This window comes from Carettochelys insculpta, chromosome 23 (assembly GCF_033958435.1).
Source record: "Carettochelys insculpta isolate YL-2023 chromosome 23, ASM3395843v1, whole genome shotgun sequence".
NCBI lineage: Eukaryota > Metazoa > Chordata > Testudines > Carettochelyidae > Carettochelys > Carettochelys insculpta.
In genome coordinates, this window is record NC_134159.1 from 9,057,138 (window position 1) to 9,081,592 (window position 24,455).

Sequence of the window (24,455 nt, forward strand, 5' to 3'; positions counted from 1 at the left end):
TTTTTTTTTTTTTTTTTTTTTTGTGTTGAGCTCTGGCAAAATCCTTTTAACAGTGAGATTTCTCTCTGCCACATTTAAGGTGATTTGCATGAATTATTCTTGTATCAATGTGGTTAAAATTGGAAACCAAAAATAAAAATGAATTGGGAAGACAATTCTGCTTGTCCAGACTCCATATTGATATAATAGCATGGTATAGATATAGTAGAGAGAGAGACCCTAGTCTACAGAAACTAAGCCACTCTGCAAGGGATAGGGAAAGATGGAAGGAAATAGAGAGAGAGGAATCAGACACCAACAGGCACTGAGCCTGTGGTGGTGCTTGATGATGATGATCCTCCATATCTTGATACAAAATCTTCATGAGCTAGTTCTGTAATTCTGAAGAAAACATGTTTTGGACTAATCATGAATAGCTCTTACTCATCATTGACAATAGGCCGTTATTTCTAAATGTGAAATTTACAACCACTTGGGAGTTCTCCCTATACTTTCTTCCCAGTAATGGAGATGGTTCTGACAACTAATAAAATGCCTTGGAGTGTATGAGGCATGTTCCATGTCACAGCTGCAGTAGTTGTCCCTGACCATGTTGGGCACACCCCTCTGCTATTAGACTGACCTGGGTGGGGTGATATTTGTTAAATTAGGGCAATCCTGAAGAGGTATTTTGCATTAATTGCAAATAGGGTTGCCTGACATCTGTTTTTTGATAAATGCCTGGTCTAAAGGGGACCCTAGTGGCTCTGGTTTAGTCAGTTGACCAGGCTGTTAAAACTCCACTTGATGACTAGGTAGGGCTTCTATGTCAGGCTCCCAGAAGCAGTTGGTATTTCACTGGTGATCAACGGAGCTATGCATGCTGGCCCCAGCCCCAAAGCTGGACAATGGGAGCTTCAGGGGTGGTCTCTGCAAATGTGGGTAGCATACACTGAGCAGAGCCACCTGGCTGCACCTACCCCCAGGGCCCAGACATGGCAGCTGCTTCTGAGAGATGCATGGGAGCCAGGGCAGGTAGGGAACCTGCCATAGCTCCACAGAATACCAAAGGTAAGTGCTGCCCATCTGGATCCTGCACACCAACTTCAGGTGGGAAACCACTCCCCTGCCATAACTACCTTTCAGAGCCCTGTCCTGCACTCCCAATCCCCCAGCCACACTCTCAGAACACACACGTCCAGGTGGAGCCTGCATCCTAATGCACTGCCCCAATTGTGGGCCTGCTCCCATGCCCTAGCTCAGTGGAAATGAATGAGGGCAGGGAGAGACTGTAGTGAGTGGGGGCAGGAATAAAGGTGTTGGGTTTTGTGCAATTAAGAAATTAGCAACCTTAACTAAAGACCTTTCTCTGTACCCCAGCTGGCTTCTGGTGCTCCTTGGTGAGGACAGTGACAGACACTACTGGACAAGGAAGCATGTTGTCCACCATTCCCTTAAATTTGCTCCATCCATGTGCAAAACATGTCTTACCTGCACCCAGGCCTCTGCAGATGTGCACCAGCCCTGCAAATATATGCTGCAGGTTGTGGGTGAATGTGTGGCGGTGAATCTCTCCTGGGTGGTGGCCCAAGTGCTCCACTCACAGGGAACACTGGTGGGGTCTGAACCATGAAGTTGTGTCCTAAGCCTGCTTTGTTTCCAACCTCCTTCCCTTGCTGTGCGTGAAGGAAGCCGGCCGACGTGGATCCTCCGCCGGGGCGCCCTATTCCCCAGGCTCTGTGCCCCCAGCGGCCTGTGCTGTTGCAGTTGGGCTGGGGAAAGCACCACGCACGTGAACCAGCCGCCCACCTGGGAATGTGTCCCTTTAAACGGGCCGTTGGCGCGTTGCATGCTGGGCGATAGGCGCAGGGGCCAATCAGGAGCCGGCGGGTGGAAGCTTTTGGGTATTTTTTTTCCCCTTTTCTTCCTCCTTGTTCGCTTGCTGCGAGCCAGAGACTGAGCGGAGGGTGAGCGCGCGCGGGGCCGGGCTGGGGAAGCCCCGGTACTGGGGGAAGCCCGGGTCGGCTGGGCGGCGGCTGCTGCAGGGGCTGTGCTGGGATTCCGGGGCAGGACCCGTCATTCTGGGCACGGGTCAGAGCTGCTCCCTGCGGTCCCGCAGCTTCCCGCTGGCATGGAGCCCCCCACCCCCACTAGCTGGTAGAGGGGTCTTGTGTTCTCCCACAGCTGATGCATGAGGGGCCATTGCAGCCTGGCTCCTGCCCAGCCCAGGGAGAGGCCCGGTGGCTTCTAAGGACAGGAGGCTGCTTAGTTTCCAAGGTGATCAGAGCCTGCAAAAAGATCGGAGCTGGGGGTTGACTTGTGTGTAATCTGCAAGGCCACCTGCCTCTCGGGCCTGGATGATGGGGCCTCTCCCCTCAGAGCTGTGCCTTGTGTTGTGTCCACAGCTTCCAGCAGTGCTGAATACCCAGGGATGTGAGCTGTGTCTAGTTGCCAGGGTAACCAGTGGCATATAAACAAACCAGGTCTCATTTGTACAGGATGGATCCCTTAGGACAAAGGGTGTTATAGAATTGTAGGTGTCTGAGCAAGGCCATTTTAGTCAATGGATAGGTATTGTCAACAGCCTGTCCAGGAAGAAGGAGGACTTGACTTAAACCCATGTACTCTGAGTGGAGCATAGGTCATCTACAAGTCTGCTAGAGGAGTTGCTTTGTATATCAAAGATCTCTCTTGAGACAGAGGAGTGGAAGGCAGATCTGTGATTAGTTTTTGGTTAAGGGTGAAAGAAAAGGGTAAAAACCAAAGGTGTTGTCATAAGAGGGGTCCACTACATACCACCCAAACAGGAGGTAGGTGGGTGAAGCTTTCTTTAAATAACTAACACAGTCATTCAAAGCACATGATTTCATGGTGACTGGGGGCTTCAGCTAACCCAGCCATCTGTTGGGGGGAAAATGGTACAGCAAGTTCACAGAATCAGTGGGGCCGACGGCCACCTGTGGCAAGGTGTGGGGGGGGGGGACCTGGTGCTATGCCCCTTGAATGGGTGGGGTAAGGGTGGAATGAGAAGAACCTAGGGCAGTTAGCCCTTAGCGTTGCTTGGATCATGGCGCTGGGTCCTCATTCCTCCTCTTCACAGCCATGCTGAGCGTCGGAGCAGTACTGCAGTGGCGGTTCAGAGGGGGTCAGCGCTCTGGGTCCCTTTGAAATGCTGGGTCCCTGCAGAACTGCCCCACCCCTGTTGGCAGGCCTCCATGGAATCCACTGAAGACAAGTTTTTATTGCGGAAGCTGGCAAAAGAAAGCAGTGGACAGGCTGTTCTGGATTTGATTCAGCTACCTAGGGAGGAACTGGCTGAGAATTTGAAGGTGAAAGCAGCTTGGTTGAACGTGACGAGGAAATGATTGTGTTTGTGATTCTTAGAAGTGGCAGGAAGGAAAACAGCACAATAAACACAACGGACTTAGAAAGGCTAGACTTTAGCAAGCTCAGATAATTGGTAGGTAAGATCCTATGGGAAGCAAGACTAATAGAGAATAGAGTTCTGGAGCATTGTTAGTTGTTCAAAGAGACGTTATTAAAGGTGATAGGAGCAAACCATCCCTATGCATAGGAAAGGTAGGAAATATGGTAAGATGCTATGCTGGCTTAACCAGGACTGTTTCAATTTCCTGAAACTCAAAACAGAGTAGTCTAAAAAGTGGAAACCAGGTCAGATTATGAAAGATGACTATAACCAACAGAAGCATGGAAGGGTAGAAGGAAAACACCCTACTAATACAGGAGAAGCAAGAGGAAGAACAAGGACAGGGCAAGCCCATTACTTAATGGGGAGGGGAATAGTAACAGAGAGAAAGCCATGCTAGTCTATATACTATCAAAACAAAAAAGCAGTCCAATAGCACTTTAAAGACTAACAAAATAATTTATTAGTTGATGAACTTTCGTGGAACAGACGCACTTCTTCAGACCATAGCCACACCAGAACAGACTCAATATTTAAGGCACACGGAACCAAAAATAGTAATCACGGTTGACATATCAGAAAAATATTATCAAGGTGAGCAAATCAGAGAGTAGAGGGGGGCTCTTTTGCATACTTGGCTTAATCTAATTCTTGACTCCCCCCTCACCTTCTGCCCCTCTACTCTCTGATTTGCTCATGTTGATAACATTTTTCTGATTTGTCAATCTTGAGTACTGTTTTTGGTTCTCTGTGCCTTAAATATTGAGTCGGCTATGGTCTGAAGAAGTGGGTCTGTCCCACGAAAGCTCATCACCTAATAAATTATTTTGTTAGTCTTTAAAGTGCTACTGGACTGCTTTTTTGTTTTAATGAGGAGGGAAGAACAATACCCAACATGTAACAATGTCCAGAGTGTTAAAATGCCTTTTAGTTTCAGTTTTCACCAAAAAGGTGAACATCAGTGTAAATGGGATAGGATCTGAGGTTATAAGCACAAGTTAAGAATAGTTGGACAAGATAGATGTCTTCAGGTAATCTGGGCCTGATGAAATTTTATATTTTAGAATACTTAAGGAATTGACAGAAGAGATTTCTGAGCCATTCGTTATCATCTTCAAGAACTCCTGGAGGAAGGTAGAGGTTTCAGAAGACTGGAAAAGGACAAATATAATACCTATCTTAAAAAGGGGAACAAGGACAACCTGGGGAGTTATGGACCAATCAGTTTAACTTAGGTACACAGAAAGGTAATGGAGCAAATAAACAATCAGTTTGTAAGCACTTAGAAAATAATGTGATGAGGACTGCCATGGATTTGATAAGAACAAATCATGTCAAACCAACTTAATATCTTCCTTTAACCAGCTAATGAGCCAGATGGATGGGGGAAAGCAGTAGATATTTCAGCTTTGGTAAGGCTTCTGATATTGTCTCATGTGACTTAAAAAACTAGGGAAAGATGGCGTACAGTAAGATGGATGCAAAGCTCATTGGAAAGCCACACTCTGCTTTTTATTGATGGTTCACCATCAAAGTGGAAAGGCATATCAATTGGAGCCCAGTAGGCATTTGTCCTTGGTCCAGAACTATTCAGTATTCTCATTAGTGACTTAAATGGAGAGTGGGCTTGTAAAATTTGCAGACGACACAAAGCCGAGAGGGGTTGCAAGCACTTAAAAGGTCAGGATTAGAATTCAAAATGATCTTGATGAACTGGAGAAATGGTCTGAAATGAACAAGATGGAGTTCAAGAAGAACAAACACAAAGGAAAAACAAAAAGCAGTCAAGTAGCACTTTAAAGACAAGCAAAATAATTTATGAGGTGAGCTTTTGTGAGACAGACCCACTTCTTCAGGCCATAGCCATACCAGAACAGACTCACTGTTTAAGGCACAGAGAATCAAAAACAGTAATCAAGGAGGACAAATCAGAAAAAAAATGATCAAGGTGAGCAAATCAGAGAATGGAGGGGTGGGGGGGAAGGTCAAGAATTAGATTAAGCCAAGTATGAGAAGATATGTGGACAAAGCTGGCAGCGGGCTTTGTTGCAAGGAAAGGTTCCAGGACTTGTATTCCTGGGGTATAGACTGTTGCTGTTTGTGAGGATCCTCGTAAGGTTGGGAGGTTGTCTGTAGGAGAGAACAGGCATGTCACCGAGGGCCTTCTGGACTGTGACATCCTGATTAAGGATAGGTTGTAGGTCTTTAATAATTCGTTGCAGTGGTTTGAGTTGGGGGCTGTGGATGATGACCAGTGGTGTTCTGTTCTTGGCTTTTCTGGGCCGATCTTGGAGTAGCTGGTCTCTGGGTATTTGTCTAGCCCTGTCAATGTGTTTTTTTTTACTTCTCCTGGTGGGTAATTCAGGTTTATGAATATTTATTAATATTTATTGATGAAATTAATGTTTATTATGATTAAATGAATGTTTATTATGAATAATTCAGGTTTATGAATATGAATAAACACAAAGGACTGTGCTTAGGGAGACTTAATCAACTGCATGAATACAAAATGGGACATAACTGTCTAGGAAGGATCTGGGAGAGTGGATTTCAAACTAGACATAGTATATGCTGTGCTGTATGTTATGTAGTTGCAAAAAAAAAAAATGGTGAATGACATTCTGGGATGTGTTAGCAGGAGTCTTGTGAGCACGAGATAGGAGCTAGTTCTTTACTTAACACTGGCCTGCCCTCCACTGGAGTACTGTGCCCAGTTCTGGGCTCCACACTTCAGGAGAGATATGGACATGTTGGAGAGCTACAAAAAGGAAAGGGATAAGAAACACAACCTGTAAAGAAAGATTTAAAAACTTGGGTTTGTTTAGTCTGGAGGAAGGACTGACAAGCCAAAGAGAACAGTCATATTTTGTTATAAAGAGGAGGTTATGTTAGCAAGAAGAAGGTGATCAGAGAGGCCGTGGGGTCCCGACTGGATGAGGAAGGTAACCCAGTGAGAGATGATGTAGGGAAAGCTGCAGTACTTAATGCTTTCTTTGCCTCTGTCTTCAAGGACAAGGACAGCTCCCAGACTAATGCGATAAGTGATGCATTGTGGGATGAAGGTGGACAGCCTTTGGTTGGGAAAGAACAGGTTAGGAGCTATCTAAAAAAGCTAAACATACGTAAATCCATGGGCCCGGACCTAATTCATCCAAGGGTTCTGAGGGAGTTGGCATATGTCGTTGATGAGCCCTTGGCCGTTATCTTTGAGAAGTTGTGGAGATCGGGACAGATCTCGGATGATTGGAAAAAGGCAAATGTAGTGCCCATCTTTAAAAAAAGAAAAGAAGGATGATCCAGGGAACTATAGGCTGGTCAGTCTTACATCAGTCCCTGGAAAAATCATGGAGGGGCTCCTCAAGGAAGTAATTTTGAGGCAGTTGGAGAAGGGGAAAGTGATCAGGATTAGTCAGCATGGATTCATGAAGGGCAAGTCATTCCTGACCAATCTGATTAGTTTCTACAATGAGGTAACTTGCTCTGTGGATTGGGGAAAATCAATGGATGTGATTTATCTTGACTTCAGCAAAGCTTTTGATAGAGTCCCCCACAATATTCTTGTCAGCAAGTTAAAGGAATGTGGATTGGATAAATGAACAGTAAGATGGATAGAAAGCTGGCTGGAAGGTCGGGCGTCGTGGGTAGTAATCAAAGGCTCGATGTCGGGATGGCGATTAGTTTCTAGTGGAGTGCCCCAAGGTTCGGTTCTGGGTCCTGTTCTGTTCAACATATTTATCAATGACCTGGATGAGGGGGTTGGATTGCACCCTCAGCAAGTTTGTGTATGACACTAAGCTAGGGGGAGAGGTAGATATGTTGGAGGGTAGGGATAGGGTCCAGAGTGACTTCAACAAATTGGAAGACTGGGCTGCAAGAAATCTGCTGATGTTCAATAAGGGCAAGTGCAGAGTCTTGCACTTGGGCCAGAAGAATCCCAAGCATTGTTACAGGCTGGGGTCTGACTGGCTCAGTAGTAGTTCTGCAGAAAAGGACTTGGGAGTTGTAGTGGACGAGAAGCTGGACATGAGTCAACAGTGTGCCGTTGTAGCCAAGAAGGCTAATGTCATTTTAAGTTGCATCAAGAGGAGCGTTGCCAGTAGATCGAAAGAAGTGATTGTTCCTCTTTAATTGGCTTTGGTGAGGTCGCGTCTGGAGTACTGTGTCCAGTTCTGGGCCCCCAATTATGGGAAGGATGTGGATGCACTGGAGAGGGTCCAGTGGAGGGCAACCAAAATAATTAGGGGGCTGGAGCATAAGACTTATGAAGAAAGGTTGAGGGAATTGGGACTGTTTAGTCTGCAGAAGAGAAGACTGAGGGGGGACTTGATAACAGCCTTCAACTTACTGAAGGGAGTTTGCAAAGAGGCTGGAGAGAGGCTGTTCGCAGTGGTCACGGATGGCAGAACACGGAACAATGGTCTCAAGTTGCGGTTGGGAAGGTCCAGGTTGAACATTAGGAAAAAGTTTTTCACTAGGAGGGTGGTGAAGCATTGGAATGGTCTACCCAGGGAAGTTGTGGAGTCTCCATCCCTGCAGGTGTCTAAATCTCGCCTCGACAAAGCCCTGGCGGGACTGATCTGATGGGTTTGGTCCTGCTTAGGGCAGGGAGCTGGACTTTATGGCTTTTTTAGGTCTCTTCCAGCTCTATTGTTCTATGAGTTATTAAATATTCTCCTTGTCTGTGGAGGACAGGATAAAAAGTAGTGGACTTAAATTGCAGCAAGGGATATTTGGGTTAGACATTAGGAAATATTTCCTAACTGTAAGGGTAATTCATCACTGGAGTAAATTCCCTTGTGAGGCTATGGAATCTGTCTCCATTGGAGGCTTCTGAGAACGTGATATAGACTCTCACCAGTCAGGGACTGTAGTCCTGCTTCTGGAAGCAACAGCACTGGATGACCTGCTGAGGTCCTACGTTCCTGTCGTGCTCTCCTTTATACAATCCTGTTTCCATGGCCTGTCCGACAGGCTGGACCATGAGGCAGTCGTCCTAGCAAGACAAGTTTTTGTTCTTTCGCTTGCCTTCAGCAGAGCCGACAGCTGCCATGGGGCCAGGTGGGAGGGGGCTCAGCTCTGCACCCTGGAAAAGGCTAGGCCAAGGGTGTTGGGGCAGGGCTAAGACATTCAGCCCTCAGCGCTGCTTGGACAGCACAGCTCCTGCCTTCACGGCTGCATGCAGCAGCACTGCCAAAGTAGCGGCAGGAGCTCGAGGCCCCTTTGAAAGACCAGGCCTGGGAGCAAGTTCCCTCTGTGGGCCTGAGTAGCTTTACCTGTGTTACTGCTGACAGAGGCAGCATGGTCAGAGATGAAAGCATAGGACTGGCTGTCAGTACACTAGGTTCTTGTCCTGTCTGAGTCACTGATTCACATTCAGGCTTTGGGCAAGTCATTTCCTTTCTCTCTGCGCTTAGCTCGCTCATCTGTAAAATGTGGGTGACAGAACTGACCTACATATTTTTTAGGGTCTTCTGGGGATTGATTACTGTGGGTGCAATACATTGAATGTGCACATTTCTAGGAATTATTAGACTATGGCGAAACCAAAAGGTATTTTAAAGCCCTAAACCAAAGTTCTCAAATGGAACGACAGGCGCTCCACCCTGCCACAAATGAGGGCATGGGGCGTGGCGCCGACATTTAGGCCAATTGGCTGCATCTGTTTTTAGAGTCTTGTGCGGGGTTATTTAAACCCAGTTCCATTCAAATATTTGTTTTAAATCATGATGGTTTATTTCCTCCATTAGGTTTTATATTTTCTTTTTTTAGCAGCACCCAGATTTGGGAACTAAATTAATTGCTAACTTCCTGGGGGTAGAGGGTGGGGATATAAAATGTTTGTTCTTAGGGGGTGTCTTTCCGACCAGCTGGATCAATAGCCTGCGATTGCCGAGTGTTCTCCTGTCGACTCAGGTTCTCCACCAGAGGAAGTCGCGTTGGCAGGAGAGCTTCGGCTGTTGACTTACCACTGTGAGGATCCTGTGATAAGCAGATCTAAGTCCATCAGCTTCAGCTACGATATTCACATAGTTGAAGTTGGGTATCTTAGGCTGACGGCCCACAGTAGCTTAGGGCAGTTTCTTAAAGGATGTTGGGCGGAACATTGGTGTGCCCTGAGCATCTGGCGCTTTTCTGATTTCCCACACTGATGATATCTAGTTTGTTACTAAAACCAGCTACAACGTTACTACTTCATTGCTGTGATACCTACTTAAATTACACCATTTTGGTTTCGCCCTACATGTTGCTCTTTGGGGGTTTTTTTTTTTGGTCTGACGACGGGTTGTTCTTTTTTAAGCAAATTTTCAGAGGTGTTCTGCATAAAAGATGTTGTTTGGTGTTTCGTGGTCTCAAAAAAAGTTTAAGAAACACTGGCTTAGAGTGCTTTCCAGCGTGAAGGCTTCTGAAGCTGATTCCTTTCCAGAGAGTCTCATCGATACTCCCACAGTCAGAAAACATCTGAGCATTTGTGTCTCAAGAAAGAATTCCCCTCAGTTTGCAACTCAGCTGGCACCTCCTAAGCTGTCCCTTTCTGGATTGCTCACAGTTATGCAACCCACTCTTGTCTGGCCTAACAGGGGCTGTCGTGCAGAAGATGGAGTCAGAGGAACTGGAGAGGCTGCGTCATGAAAACCAGGACCTTCTGGAAAGGCTTAAGGCGAAGCAGGAAGACATCAAGAAGAGGCTTCCTCGCAAGCCACTCTCAGCATCCTCTCTCTCCAAAAGAACAACTCAAGCAGAGAGAGCTCTCCCTGGTCCGAAGAGAGGGGTATGGGCTGGGCTGGGCTGGATAGGGCAGAGAGGAGCAGTGCAAAGGAGAAACAATGCTGTAGCAGAAATGCATTTCCCTCGTTAACCGTTTCATTTTTGGAGCTGAGATGTGTTACCTTAAAAGGTGCTCTTCAAACCTGCTGGCCCTGGGGGCTGGAGCTAGAATGCTGAGATCCCTCAGGCACGGGGACGGGGAGCAGATGGGCCCCACGGTGATGGGCAGCAGCACAAAGAGAGTGGCCAGGTGGGCTCACGGTGCACTTCAGTGGCTGTGGGGCCTGCCACAGAAATACATCCACCTAGCAAAGGCTCTGCCTCTCGGCCCCATGAGACCTAAGATGGGTGAGGGCACGCTGCCTAGCAGCAACTGTTATGCGGCATCTCCAGCTGAGGTGAGGTGTTCTGTGCCCTTGTCCTCCAATTCCCCTCAGAGGCCATGCATCGCCGCCATTCTCATCCGTGGGCCCAGAGGCCCAGATGTAGCCTGTGCACACCCAGTCCCTGCAGTGATAAGAGGCGGCTGGAGGGTGACACGAAGCAGTTCCCCTCCTCTCTACAGAAGTCTCTGTGTGACTGTAGCATGGCAGGGTGCGGGTGTGTGACTCGGGAGGAGGCAGAGCTGCCCCTGAGTTATCGTAGGGCTAATTCTTGAGCTGTCTCTGGGCTCGTTGCAGAAGGAGAACCACGTCCGCGCTACAAAGGATGTGACGGATCCTGTGATGCTCATCTCTGTGGAGCCTGGAGCCAGCGCAGCCAGGGCAGCCCTTTGTTCACCAGTGAAACCAGCAGCGTGTGGCAAGGAGGGGGAAAGGGTGCTGCGCCACAGAGCGGGGACACAGCCGGGTTCTTCCAGGGCAGAACAAAGCTTCGCGCCAGCGGCAGCCGCCGTTGCCAGAGAAACCTCCAGAACCAGCAGCGGCCTGAGGAGGCCGGGGGAAGATTCCATCCCTGTGAAACTCAGGCTGAGCAGAAAGCAATCCACCATCATCCTCAGCCCCCAGGAGAGGGGCAGGCCAAGGGCTGAGGCAGAGCCAGTGATGAGCAGGACCCCAGCAGGGGGGGATGGCCAGTGGCGAGTGGCCATTAGAGGCTCCCAGGCTCCCAAATCAATCCTGCTGCCACCTTGGGGCAAAGAATTCAAGGTAAAGGCGTTGGCCGGAGAGCTCAGACCAGGTGGAAGGGGAGTAAATATCAGGGTCCAAACTGTTCCTTTCCTAGGAGTTGAGCCCAGGCCCCTGGCACCTCACCTGCCCTCTCCCCGCTTTCTCTGTGGAATGAGAGCCAAGCTGTGGCCCCACTGCAGCCCTCGCCACATGAGCTGGACAGGCTGCTCAGGTAGCACAGCTACTGGCTTCTCTCAGAGGGCCCTGGGGTGCCCCCTTTGACCAGCTTATCTCCATAAGCACAGAGAACACATCTGCACAACTTGGAGCAGTCATGCTGCTAGGCACTTGGGGGCAGCCTGCTGTGGGGTTGTCAGTACAGAGCAGGAGGGCGGTGAGCCCTGTGTGTGACTGTGGTTCTGGCTGACTGGGTAGCCTTTGCCTGAGGTCTGTGTTTGCAGTTGGGGAAACTGAGGCAGAGACGGCATTGCATCTTGCACAAAGCCAGGCTGCGAATTGCTGGTCGAGCTGCGACTAGAGCCCAGATTTCTCAGCCCAGTTCACTAGCCCAGAGCTGCCCGCTTTCTGCAGCTAGCAAAGAGATCCCCTTCGAGGAGCACAGTGCCATTGGAGCAGCATAAGGAGTCTTCAGTGAACTGTGAATTCATGTCTCCCCAGAAGGAAGCTGGACATGTGACTTTTCTGTCTGATCCTGAGGAATACACCATCCCTGCTGCTAGCTGGTCCGCACGTCCTTTCTTGGGCTACGACTGGATTGCAGGTGAGTCCTTCCTCCTGCTCCAAATCTGTGTTACAGCTGGGGTGATGGGGTAATGCCAGGGGCCAAACCACAGCTCACGTCCTGTCAGGGCCGGATTCAGACATGCCGAGGCTCTAAACTATGTCAAGGTTAAGAGGCCCCATAGTCTTACCATCCACATGCGTATTAATCTAACAGACAGGACAATGACACTAAAAATAATAAAGTTTTTTATATTTGGGTATATACCGGTGCATAGATTCAGTCATTTCTCTTTGTATTTAGAGACCCCTCATAATCTGAGGCCCTAAACTGTAGCTTTCTTAGCTTGTGCATAAATCCGGCTCTGTCAAAAGATACAGTCCAACGTGCAAGGCTGGAGACTCCAGTGCTTTGGGGCCAAGGCACAGGGAGCTTTGGTGGCTTAGTCACAGGGCTGTAGTACTGCTGAAAAGTCTGCAAGTGAGCAACTGTTCTCAGCACGAGAGCTGCAGCTTTACCAAGCCTGACACTCATCCCCAGTCAGTGCAGAAGCAACTGTTGCTTTCCTGGAACACCAGTGAAGAACCTGTCCAGGAATCTATATGACTTCTGTGGGGCTGAGAGAATTTGAGTTGGGCCCAGAGTTGCAGGAGATGAATGAAGGAAACAAGGAGGAGAGATTATTTCAAGGCTTCTTCCTGCATATGTTGCAAAGTCACAGAAATCACTGGGCCTTCCTGGTCACTGGCACCGCCTTCCACAGAGGTGGTATCTGCCTGGCAGCTGGCCTTGCTGCTGTATTTGTACCTGCTGGTCTGATCAGTCGCCCTCCTTGGCGCACAGACCTCCGTCAGCTGACCACTTTGCATGAGCTTTGTTGTGTCCCCAGCCGTAATTCCAGCTTTGAATCATCTTCTCTGCTCCGCCTTTCCAGGGCTGCTGGAGACGGACTCGTCGCTGTCTGAGAAATCGGAGCAGTACTTCTCCGAACTCCGGGAGTTCCGGCAGGTGAACAAGGAAGCATGTGTCCATGAGCAAGATGTGGGGTAAGGAGAGGACTAAGGTGGTAAGAAGTTACGCTGTGAATAAAGGACCGTTCGCCACCTCCTGTCTGCAGGAGACCCTCCCCCTGCCTCCCACAACAGAGGTGACGTGTGAGGGTGGGCACAGGGGGCACGTGCCCCCCATACCATGTGTGGGAGGGGTCTGACAGCAGGGAGACTGGTGGGGCTGGGGGCAGAAGCAAAGGGACAAGGATGGAGGAGAGGTGAAAGCTGGGGCAGTGAGTGGAAGGGGGCAGAGCTTGCTTCTGGCACTGCCCCGGGCAATGGGGACAGTGCCATGTTTCCAGTCCTGTCTCCACAGTGCACAACTGTGACTATGTCTTTCCTTAGCCCCGAGGCACCGGATTCCTTGGCTCCTGAACAAGAAGCAGTCTGGGATTCCTCTTCCCATCAGTGTAAGATGTGATGCCTTCCAAGGCCAGTGTCATGGTCTGTTGCTTTCTTTTGGATGCCCCCAGCCAACAGCTTCCGAGAAGAGGCACAAGAAGCATTTACAGTTGATCCACTCTGCAGCCTCAGCTGCCCACGCCAACGAGGCAGGGGTCCTTTTGTGGAAGAGAATCCAGACAGCCTGTCTCTCCCTGTTTCTCCAGAGTTCCCTGGAACTGACCTGACCAGCTGTGTTTTAAGTTCAGTGACGTGTCTCTGGGTTTTCAGGAAATAGCTGACTGGGAAGGAAATTAACATGTCAATAGTACTGTAGGAGAACAGCAGGGCTTTGCTTCTGCCGGGTGCATGGCAGCAGAAGAGTGCTTGAAAGCCCGGCTCCAGGCCCGCGGGTGTGGGGTGGGGAAAGAGGGTAGCTGCTTTAGGGGCTCGGCGTTTCAAAGGGGCTTGGAGCTCCCAGCCACCACTTCTGCCCTGGCGGTGGATGTGTAAGGGGGAGACCCAGTGCCGCGGTCCCTGTAGCGCTAAGGCCTGGCTGCTCTTGGTCCCGCCCCTTCTCGGGATGGAGGCAGGTGCCACCACACGCCTTGTCTCTGTCTGTGGTGGCTGCTGGCCCCATTGCCAGGCTATAAGAGGAAACTACAGGCTATGAATGAGTTATGATGTCTCCTCTGCGTGGCAGGTGTTTATTGCTATCGGTTAAACAGGCGCCTGTTTACCGTCCCTGTGGATGCAGAGTCTGCCTGCCCCGTGTGTAAGACCCCGAGAGCCCGAAGGCCTCTGGAGACACTGGAGCAACCAGCTTATGCCAGGTCTGTACAGAGGGGCCCTGCAGCATTCATAGCCAGGTGTCACAGGAAGCCCTCAGGATAGAGAGTGCTAAGCAGGTGGGCTGCGTCTGGCCCGTCGTCTGTTTTGATCTGGTCCTGATGTTCCTGTTGGGGAGCAGAGCTGGGGCTTGCCTGGCTTCACACAGCCCCCACCAGCAGCAGCGGCTTGGGGGCTGAGTGAGGCTGGGCCAGAGCCGGAAGCAGGCTATGCCCCCCTGCAGCTCTCATTGGCTTGAAACTGCAGTCAGTTGGAACTGCAGGGGCAGTGTCTGTAGATAGGGTGCGGGGGGTGCTCACAGATCTGCTTGCCGGTGCCTCTGTGTAGAAGGTGAGGGTGTGGGGAGCATGCCTCTGCTTCTGGGAACTGCTTGAGGTAAGTGCCTCCTGGAATCTGCTCCCCACAGCCCGCCTTTCACCCCAACCCCCTTCTCCAGTCCTGATCCACCTCCCACCTTTTGATCCCAGATTGGAGCCCACTTCTCCATCCTAAAGCCCCTCACCCGCTGCCATACTCTAACCCCAAGTTCATAAGCATTCTTGTCCTGCCATACAGCTTCCATATCCTGATGTGGCTCTTGGACCAAAAAGTTTGCCCATCCCTGGTGTAGAGCGAGGTATGGGCTTCGAAAAAGGCCAAACTTTGCATTATTGTAAGCAGGAGCAGCTTTCACATAGAGTCTATGGGAGACATACCCCCTTACCTCAGGGCTGAATTTTGGCCAGAGTTCGGATGTACACTCACAGTCCTAAGGGCCTTTTCCAGCCCATTGACTTGAGTGGATCTTGGATGGGGCCCTAAGACTCCAGCTGTAGAAGGAGGAGCACAAATGCTTCCTTTTTTGAGATGAACAGAAGGCTGGACCACATGACTGATGGGGAGAGGCTGAAGGATTTGTGTTTATTTAGTCTACAGAAGAGAAGAGTGAGGGGTGATTTCATAGCAGCCTTCAGCTTCCTAAGGGAGAGTTCCAACGACTATGGGGAGACACTGTTTTCAGTGGTGGCAGATGACAGAACGAGGAGCTGCTGAGGAGGTCTCGGTTGGATGTTGGGAAAATCTGTTTCACTAGGAGAGTGGTGAAGCACTGGAATGTGGTAGCTGGAGAGGTGGTGGAGACTCCATCCCTAGAGGTTTTTAAATCCAGGCTTGACAAAGCACTGACTGGGATGATTTAGTTGGGGTCAGCCCTGCTTTTAGCAGGGGGTTGGACTCAATGACCTCCTGATGGCTCTCCCATCCTATGATTCTGTGTCTCCCCTTCTGGAGGACCTGTGCAGTTACTTTTTTTGTTTGGTTGCAGGGTCAGCATTCCCAGGTCCACCCTCCTGCCAGCCTATAAGTACAAAATCCATCGCAGGAAGAGCTTTGAACCAACGGATAATATGGCTTTACCCTCGGTAAGTTTCCACTTTCCTGTTTGACTGTTACTCGGGTGGCTGCTTGCTCACCAGGTGTGTAGCAATAGCAGCAAAAGAGCAAAACAAGAGGATTAAGAGCTCTGATTTGTTAATACCAGGGTTGAGTCTCAGTTAAGATTCCAGAGTTGAACACCCCTAAGGGGCAGTTCAAACCTAGGCTTTGAGACTGCCCCGATTGTGACAGCCAGGGCAGGTCCAACCTAGGTGCAACACCTGCAGCTCGTGGTCCTCTGTATAGTTTGTGTGTCCACGTGATGAACACCTGAAAGCAAATGCCGGCGCAGCTGGGTGCAAGTATCTCCCACAGATAGATCCAAACAGTGCAGCAGAGAGAAGAACAGACTGTTGCTTCACTGCTTGCAAACAGCAAATTGCTTTTCCTGGTAATATTCAATGGAGGTAAAAGTTGACAGGAAGGATGCATGGGTAGAGCAGGGGACGGCAACCCCTGGCACGGGTGCCAAGAGTGGCACACAAGCTGATTTTCCTTGGCACAGGAGGTGGGAGCTCAGCCCTGCCCATCCTACCCCATGCAACCAGCAGCTTGCTCAAAGCCAGGCCGCCTGTGCATTAACCAAAGACCAGCTAATGCTACCAAGCACCACCTCAACGGTAAAGCTCTGCATCTTCATTTATTTATTAACAGAGCTGTTGTAAGTAGGACAATTAGTGACTTTGAAAAGTATCACCGGCACTTGGACCATACCTAGAAGTCAAAAGGTCAGAGTTTGGCACTCTGCCTCGGAAAGGTTGCTGACCCCTGGGGTAGAGTCTGGGCCAAAACTCAAAAGCAAAGAAGGCCGGTGTTTATACGGACAAGATGACTCGGAGGACATCTGCGCAGCAAGTAAAAGCCCACTGTTGGTCCATGCTGGCTGGCTCAAGCTGCAAGGCTGTTTTACAGTTGGGTAGACATACACTGAGCCCAAACTCTGGGGCCCTCCCACCCTGCAAGGTAGGTGAGCCTGAGATCCAACACATACTCCAGACTCTACACTGCAGGGAAGCAACTGGCAAGTGCAAGCTCCCTGAGCCCAAGCTGGCTGGCCCAGGCTGGCCACAGGAATCTAGCTGCTGTGTAGATACACCCTCAGCAGCTCAGGGAGGAAAGAGCTCCAGAAAGACAGATATGGGCTGGAACCTTTTGTCTTTGAAAAAATGTTGATTGAACTTGACCGAAAATATTTTTGAATTCATGTCAGTTTCACCAAATTGTTTAGGTTAATACAGGGGTGCACAAAGTGGGCCCGCTCAAGTGGGGGCATGGATATTTCAAGAGGGGGAGGCCAACACGATCGGCTCCTGGGGCTCAGGCTCATCCACCTAATTAAAAATGATGAAATATGTGACTTATTTACGTCTGTGTATTCACATTTATATACCAACCCACAACGTTTTTACAGTCCACTGACTTATTTTCTTACACATGCCAAAAGGGGTTTTTTTCCCCCCCTCATATGAACATAACCAAAATTTCCATCAGTTTGGATTGCATTAGATGGGGTTGGAGGGGCCCTGCTAATTCACGGACAAAAAGTGGAGCCTGACGTAAAAAGTTTACTCACCCCAGTTTAAAATAGGAACAAATAGAAACACTTAAGTTTTGATTGTTTAGGAAGGAAACATTTTGACTTTTTTAATTAATTTTTTTAAATTAATTTAATCTTTTTGATTTTGAAATTTCTTTCAATTTGGGTGTTTTTTTTTTTTTAAATCAGTCTTTTGAAATTGGAAAGAAATGGATGAAGCAACACAAACCAAACGGGCTTTTGGCTTGTCAGTTCCCTGAAAACCTTGAAAAGTAGCTCTTTGGATGCAACCAATGTTCCCTCTAATCTTCTCTATCCATGTGCAAAATGGATTTCGTTCGGCATCGCAGAGCCCAACCCAAGTTGTGAACACTCTCTGCTAATCAGCTTGACAGCACTGGAGTCTCTTCTGAGCAGCTGCACAAGCACGTGGCTCACAGGAAACACTGGATGGAATTTGAAACATGCATGCGTATCTCATAAAACTGGAAGGGACCTTAAGAGGTCTGCAAGTCCAGTCCCCAGGAACAAGCACCACCCCGATAGTGTTTTGGGTTTTTTTTGTTTTGTTTTTTTTTCAAAATCTGCTTGCCCCTAAATGACATCAAGGATTAAACTCACAACCCTGGGTTTCCAAGGAAATTGCCCAAACCACTCCTTGGGGTTTTTAATGCCAATTTATGGAGTCAAGTGGGTAAATGGGGAGAAGGGTGCATTGAGTTCAGAGAACCCAGAAAGCTGGTGTGACTGATCTTGCAGCTACGCCGGCAGTGGAGTTGCACCCAGGTGAATTCCATGCTGGAAGAACAAGAAGGTGGGCGAGATGCTATCTCGCCCATCTTGTGTCTCATTGCAGCTACGAGTGAGCTGATCCTCATTGGTTTTATGCTGGCTTTCAAACAACAAAAAAGAAGCCTTAATTTAAATAATATAAATGTTTGCATTTCTACTTTGTCCTTCATACAGAATAGTTGGTTGTGATTGCTTGGTGGTACTTTTTGCTAACCCAGAGGCTACACTGTAGCTAAGAAATCTATAGTTTAACATTCATTTATTGATATTCTTAAGTTTGACTACCTTTTTATTGTTAGAAAACTATGCACTTCATGACTATTTATGTTAGAAGATGATGCATTTATAGTTTAGTAGATTGATTTTTTTTTTTTTTTTGGGTAATTGTGTTTTCTGTCACAAGTTGCATTTGGATGGAAGTTAGAATACAATTGAAAATGCCCCAAACCAGCATTTTAAAGTTTTCTTTTAAATAAGCATACTGAATGTGCAAGAAAATACCAAGTGAGGTCATCAAAACATTTTGTGTTTTTAAAAACTCACAGATTTATTAAACAAAGAAACAACTATCTGTATTAGTGATTTCAACAGATTGTTACTGGTCACTGTGACCTTCAAGATTTTAGAATTAATAGAATTCACTATCTCACACCTAATTTTTATCTATCAATGGGAAAAGAGCTAGAAAAAACTTGTCCGCTTTTCCCATGTCCTCAGCTTTGAACTGAATGAGTTGAAGAAAAGCCTCTCTCCACCTGCAGAAGAGGCTTCTACACATAAAAGCTGGTTTACCATTTCAGTGTATTCTGGTTCCAGATGCCTAGCCCCAAACGTCTACCAGTTCAGGGATTTGACTTTCTTTAGAAATGTACATGCCAAGATGTACTGCTTGAATATTATTTGTACTTAATACAGAAGGTTTTAATAGCGTCTACTAAGGTTAGATCTAAACATGGTTTGTCATAATTTCAAATTTAATTTTAATTAGCTTTAATTTGGTGGTGGAGGGAGTGTATTGAGTTAAAACGTTTAAAAATCCAATTGTTTTGATTCAATTAGTATTTAAACTGCTTTGGGAAATGGCCAGAAGCCAGTAAAGGGGATTGGCAGAAAGAGAGCAAGTCTGGCCCCAGCACCTTCGGGACCGATGGTGACTTTGCACTGGCTGTTTGTGACCATATAAAGCTCTTCAAGAAATTAATTCAAAAGTCCTCATGAGCTAGTCTGCTGATGGGGCAGCTGCACAGGGGTCTGGCATTGGGCAGCCAGGACCACCAGGCCCCTTTGAGGAGTGTCGCTCCACCTGGCTTCTGAGGGCGTTGGTACATGGGCCTGGTGCCGTACTCTAGGCAGTGCTAAGGGGTGACTGCCCTTGGCCCTGTGTGTTCTGTCTGAGGCTCCGCCCCCTTCTAGGAATGTGGACCTGCCCCTCACACACTCCTTGCTCCTGGGCCCATGGTGGCTGTCAGCCCTACTGTTCCTGAGTCCTCCTTTTGTAGAGACTGGGCCCTTGCTGCTTTCCTGGGGACATGTACGCTGACAGAGAAAGCATTCACAAATATGCCTCTCCCTGCAGCACTGCCTGGCTGGCTGGGAAAACGTCATCCCCTCCAGCAGCCCCACGCTGAGCAGTCTGGATCTGCGAACTTCACTGGAACAAAGACCCGCCGACCCTCCTCGCCTGGTAAGAACAGGTTGTTTGGCGTTGCACTTGTTCTGTTTTCAGGGGCCCAGTGTATTGTGTGTGCTTTGGGAAGGAGAGTAATTTATTAACAGCTGAACAAGAAGCCTAGAGCAGACTGGGCTCAGTTTTCCCACTAGTTGCATGTACGGGGTATGAAGCTGAGAAGTAACAGCTTTCCAGTGGGATGTCCACCCCTTCAAGGAGGTGCTACAGCTGTTGTGCTCAGCCCAATATCATAGTGAAAGGATTAATCGAGCTGGAGAATGCGGTACCAAGCAGTGTTCCCTTTTAATTTTTTTTCCCTCCATGGCAGAATAAATTTTATGTGCCCCAAGGCTTGTACTGATGTGCACCATCAATAGAAGCACACGCTGCTGGCGGTGAGCACTTGGCTTGTCGGTGGCTGGGAAGCACCCAGCACTGTCCTGGGTGGCCCGTAAGCACACAGCTCAGAGGGAAATCTGGCGCTGAGCGAAAAGGGTCCTAAGGCTTTCTGTCTTGTGACGAGGCCAGGGAGCGGGTGGTTTAGTTTTGTCGGCTGATCGAGTCTTTGGGTTCCGTAGGTTGTTTTGTAGGGTGATGGAGTGTTTGTTTGGGTTCTAGACCTTGGTGTCCCGGATGTCAGGAGGAACCAGAACGGACCAGCTCTTAAACCTGTCTCGTTCGGCTCATTTCAGGCTCAGCAGTGCTTCCCAGCAGACAGCAGGAGACAAGCCACTACACTAGAGATGAACTCTGAATTAAAGTCCTGCTGTCTCAACTGTGTGAGCTGCTGACCTCATTTTCCTGTCCCGGGGCTGTGTGGGATAATGGGAATGAGCAAAAATGAGAGTGTTTGCCTAAAAATGAACCTCTGGAAGAGAGATTTTTCTGAACCGCAGAAATACAAATGCCCTCACAAAAACCTATTAGAACCACACAAGTTGTGATGAGACACTTGGGAAATCTTGCAGTTGGCCCATTTTAAGCCAGCTGGCCACTTGTACAGTTGTGTGAGTGTTTGTACTTTCCCACCCAGGGTGTGTATACTGACCATATGGCGTAAATTGGCATCAAGTGGTCAGCTGCAGTGGGACACATCTGGTAGGTTTAAGAAAACAAGATGACCAGTACTGTTCCCTGAAGCAGAACAGCCATAAGGTGTATTTCAATAGATAGGTCATGCACCCAGCACGCCAGCCAGTAAGGCTGACTCACCAAACCCAGGAGTCTGACCCTTTGAACAAGGAGTTGAGACTTTGTGCTGCGTGGCACAGCAAGAGCATGCAAAGATGTTCAATTCCATGATTCCAGGAGGTTCAGAGCATGATCAGCAGCCAGGGTGGGCTTCGGGGCAAGGTGGGAGAGGGGCCTGGTGCTGTGCCCTGGAAGGGGTGGGGCCTAAGGCAGTCAGCCTTAGAGCCATCCAGACTGTGGCATGGGGCCCCTGCCATCTCCTTTTTAGCCGTGTGGAGCAGCACTGCTGTGGCACTTCAAAGGGGCCGGGAGCTCCGTCTGCCACCACTGCTGAAGTAGCAGCCATGCCAGGTGATGCATCGGGCCCCTCTGAGATGCTGATCCTCTGTGCGTTTGCCCCCTTTGCAACCCTGACTGGAGCTCCTTACGTTGCACACAAGTGGCTGTGTTTTCGCTCCAGTCAGAACAAAATGTGTGTGTTTGGTTTTTTGGGGTGTTTTTTTTTTTGCTTGTTTTTTGGGTTTTTTTGTTTTTTTTTTTTTTTTTTTTTGTGCATTGTCTTTGAACAAAGGAAAATTGGTGAATCATAGTAAACATGGGCCTGCTGGAAAAAAGAAACTATTCTCAAAGAAAGAGATGTTTTATGAGTCACAAAGCTACAAAATGTCCTAGAACGTTCTGAAGTCATGTTTAGTTCTGATCGTAAGAGACTGGTGGGACGGCATCTCGGTGACATGCTCACAGAGAGTTTTTTAATTGCGGTGTTTGTGAGATGTGCTTTTATTTTCTCTTCTGAAAACAATAACAGAGTTTTCTCTTCTCATGTAACACCTGGACTGTGCAGTTCTGCCATAAGAATTCTCTAGATTGTAATTAAGCCTTCTTTACTCATCAGAGCGTTTAGAAACTTTGGGTCCAAATTTATCCCTAAGGTGTAATGCCATTGACTTCTTTGGGTTTACACAACAGATGAGATTAGCTTGTTATCTAATAATGTTACAGAACTTACTACAGACACAAAATGTAGGTTTTGAATTTTTTTAAGAATTGGAAATTAGTTTTACGAGACTATGAATGTAATAATTGTAAGGTTTAATTAAAAACAATTTGCTTAATTCGTAAAAGTTCCCCTCTCTAATGTTGGAAGTTTAGATGTGATTGTGTTGGGCAACTAGATGAGAAATAGAAAATGAAACTGATTTTAAATGGAAAGTGCAACCAGTCATTTTAGTTTCATTGCCTTAATGTGAATTCAGTGTAAAAAACATACAACAAACTTAATATCAAATACTATGCAAAGTACCTGGAATTTAAGTTCTTTCTATTTCTGAACTGCAGAAACTAGCACTTACCTCCAGGCTAATACAAAATATAGCAGTAACACTTAATTGTGAGTACCTGTATCTTAAAACCTTTTCACCATCAGGTGTACTATTAAACTCTGAAATCATAAAGTTTTTCCCGGTTCCTCCCTGGCATAATACACTCTAGATAAACACCCTGTGGCACCTTATAGACTAACAGGTCTGTTAGTCTACAGGTGCCACAGGACTTCTTGTTTTTGAAGACACAGGCTAACATGGGATTCTGGATAAATGCAGTTCAACACCCTGCTGTCTATTCTGTGCACCACCATGGTGACATCATGACCATGTTAATCTGCTGCTTTTACACCCCATCCACATAGCTTATCCCCAAATTACTAAAGGGGAAAGTTTAAAGTTAAGTAACTTGCTCAAGGCCCACACAGCATATCTGTGGCAAAACCAGGATTAAAACTCAGGGTTCCTGTCTCCCAGGACTGTGCTCATCTCTACAGACTATGCTGCCTTTTTAAATAGGTGGGAAGTGAACCCTTTGGTTCCATATGCCTGGGAGACCAAGTGATTCTCTTAGGGTGCCATCTAGACATAGCCTAACCTCGAAATAGGCTATTTCGATACGTGGTGATGTCTAAACTGTGCCACGTGCCGAAATGAAGCTCTATTTCAAGGCATCCCTATACTCCTTATGTAATGAGGTTTATAGAGATGCTGAAATAGCACACCTGTTGTCTTGAAAATTGTTTTGAGAAAATGGGCACCTTGCATAGACGTGGGGCCGGCTGTTTAGACATAGCCTTAGTGTCCTGCTACATATCAGCATCCTGTAATGGAAGCCAGCTTCCTGGGTACATAAAGAGCCAGGCTCCTGAACTGAAAAGCACAGGAAGTGCTGAAGACATGAGTTGTCCCATGTGTTCTATAGAATAGCAGCTATTTGACAGCCTTTTGTGATGTTGCCATGGGAGCAAGTAAATATCCCTTGCTAGGTTCCAGCAATTCCAGGTGGCCTCTGTGCCATCAGGGACTTTGGGATCCAGCCAGAGGATCTGTCCCATGCTCAGGTGCATGGTAGAGGGACTGAATATGTTGCTCTTCCTGAGCTCTGAGTTGTGGTTGCTGGGGTGTGTTAGTGGTGCCAGCATACAGCCGATTGTAGGTAATTGTTACTACAGGTTGCACCTCTGAAATCTGGTACTCTCTTGTCCAGCAACATCTGTGGTCTGGCTATGTTGCCGAACCAGAGAGCCCGGTGGCCCTGGAGCAGGGTTTAGCTGGATGTGGCAGCCTGGCTGCAGCCAGAGAGTCACCACTGGGGCTGGGCAGCAGCCCATCCCAGCAGTGAGTGGGAGAGCTGCCAGTGGGGCTGGGAAGCAATGGAAGAGAGGCCGCTGCCAGGACTGAGGAGTGGTGACCCTCCCACCCCCCATCGGCCAGGGAACCACTGCCAGGACTGAGGAACAGAGCTGGGGGGGCTGAGACCATAGCAGTCGCAGGAGGGCCACGGGGCCACGGCATCCCACAGCAGGGCTGGAGAGATGGGACAGCCCTGCTGGGCTGCCTGGCTGGTGGGGGCTAGTGGCAGGGTGCTGGCCAGCTGGAACTGGAGCCAGACAGTCCAAGTGGCTGGCAGCAGGGAACCACCCTGGTCCGGCAAATTCCCTCATTTGGGACCAGTCTGGCCCCAGTGGTGCTGGGTCAGGAAGGTCCAACCTGCAGTATTATTTGAATTGTGCCTAGAACCCTAGTCATGGACCAGAACCTTATGGGGCAAAGCACTGAACAAGAACAGAGCATTCCCTGTCTCAAAGATCCCCATGGAAGGTGATTTGTTTGACCATTAGCATCCACTGTCAGGGCCTGTGTGGCATTGAGGATTAATAACTGGCTACAAACCCTCTGCTATCTAGGTCGCTAGCCCACGGTGAAAGATGTCATCCTCTCATGGCTGCGTGGTGATTTCCTGACCCAAGTTGGTGGGTCCTAGACCAGCTCCTGACGGCGGTGTGACACCACCAAGATGATCATTTCAGTTAAACTCTTGGCTGGTTGTCCCAGAGCGACCACCACTGTGAGATGATCATTCCAGCTCACAGATGAGGCACAGCGGCCGGAAGGAGTGGGAGAATATTTTACTGCCCAGTCAGGGGGAGGAAGGTTTCCCTCTACAAGGCTTTTGCCTTCAACCAGTTTCGCTATCCCAAAGTTCTTCACTGCCCCTTTCCAG

At 48.3% G+C, this 24,455-nt stretch overlaps 1 protein-coding gene across 8 annotated transcripts; it reads left to right on the forward strand.

Moving 5' to 3' along the window:
• Window positions 1–1,887: 1,887 nt before the first annotated feature.
• Window positions 1,888–22,284, forward strand: MIIP (migration and invasion inhibitory protein). Of its 8 annotated transcripts, none has more exons than XR_012648691.1 (10): window positions 1,888–1,946; window positions 9,988–10,178; window positions 10,855–11,322; window positions 11,962–12,064; window positions 12,960–13,071; window positions 13,420–13,484; window positions 14,184–14,288; window positions 15,608–15,704; window positions 19,623–19,730; window positions 20,408–20,491. XR_012648691.1 is itself a non-coding variant. In XM_075018190.1 (10 exons), exons 2-10 carry the CDS (start codon window positions 10,005–10,007, stop codon window positions 20,454–20,456), a joined length of 1,380 nt encoding a protein of 459 aa, XP_074874291.1. In that variant the 5' UTR covers window positions 1,888–1,946; window positions 9,988–10,004; the 3' UTR covers window positions 20,457–22,284. The 8 variants fall into 8 exon arrangements, 5 of the variants coding, with proteins under 5 accessions (XP_074874291.1, XP_074874293.1, XP_074874294.1 ...); XR_012648690.1 differs by having other exon boundaries at window positions 20,334–20,473; XR_012648692.1 differs by lacking the exon at window positions 20,408–20,491 and adding an exon at window positions 20,044–20,104.
• The last annotated feature ends 2,171 nt before the right edge of the window (window positions 22,285–24,455 follow it).

Coding starts and splice junctions, on each gene's coding strand:
- MIIP (XM_075018190.1), top strand. CDS start 10,005: ATGGAGTCAGAGGAACTGGAGAGGCTGCGTCATGAAAACCAGGACCTT. Junction 11,323..11,961: donor CTTGGGGCAAAGAATTCAAG/GTAAAGGCGTTG, acceptor ATGTCTCCCCAG/AAGGAAGCTGGACATGTGAC. Junction 13,072..13,419: donor GTCCATGAGCAAGATGTGGG/GTAAGGAGAGGA, acceptor GTCTTTCCTTAG/CCCCGAGGCACCGGATTCCT.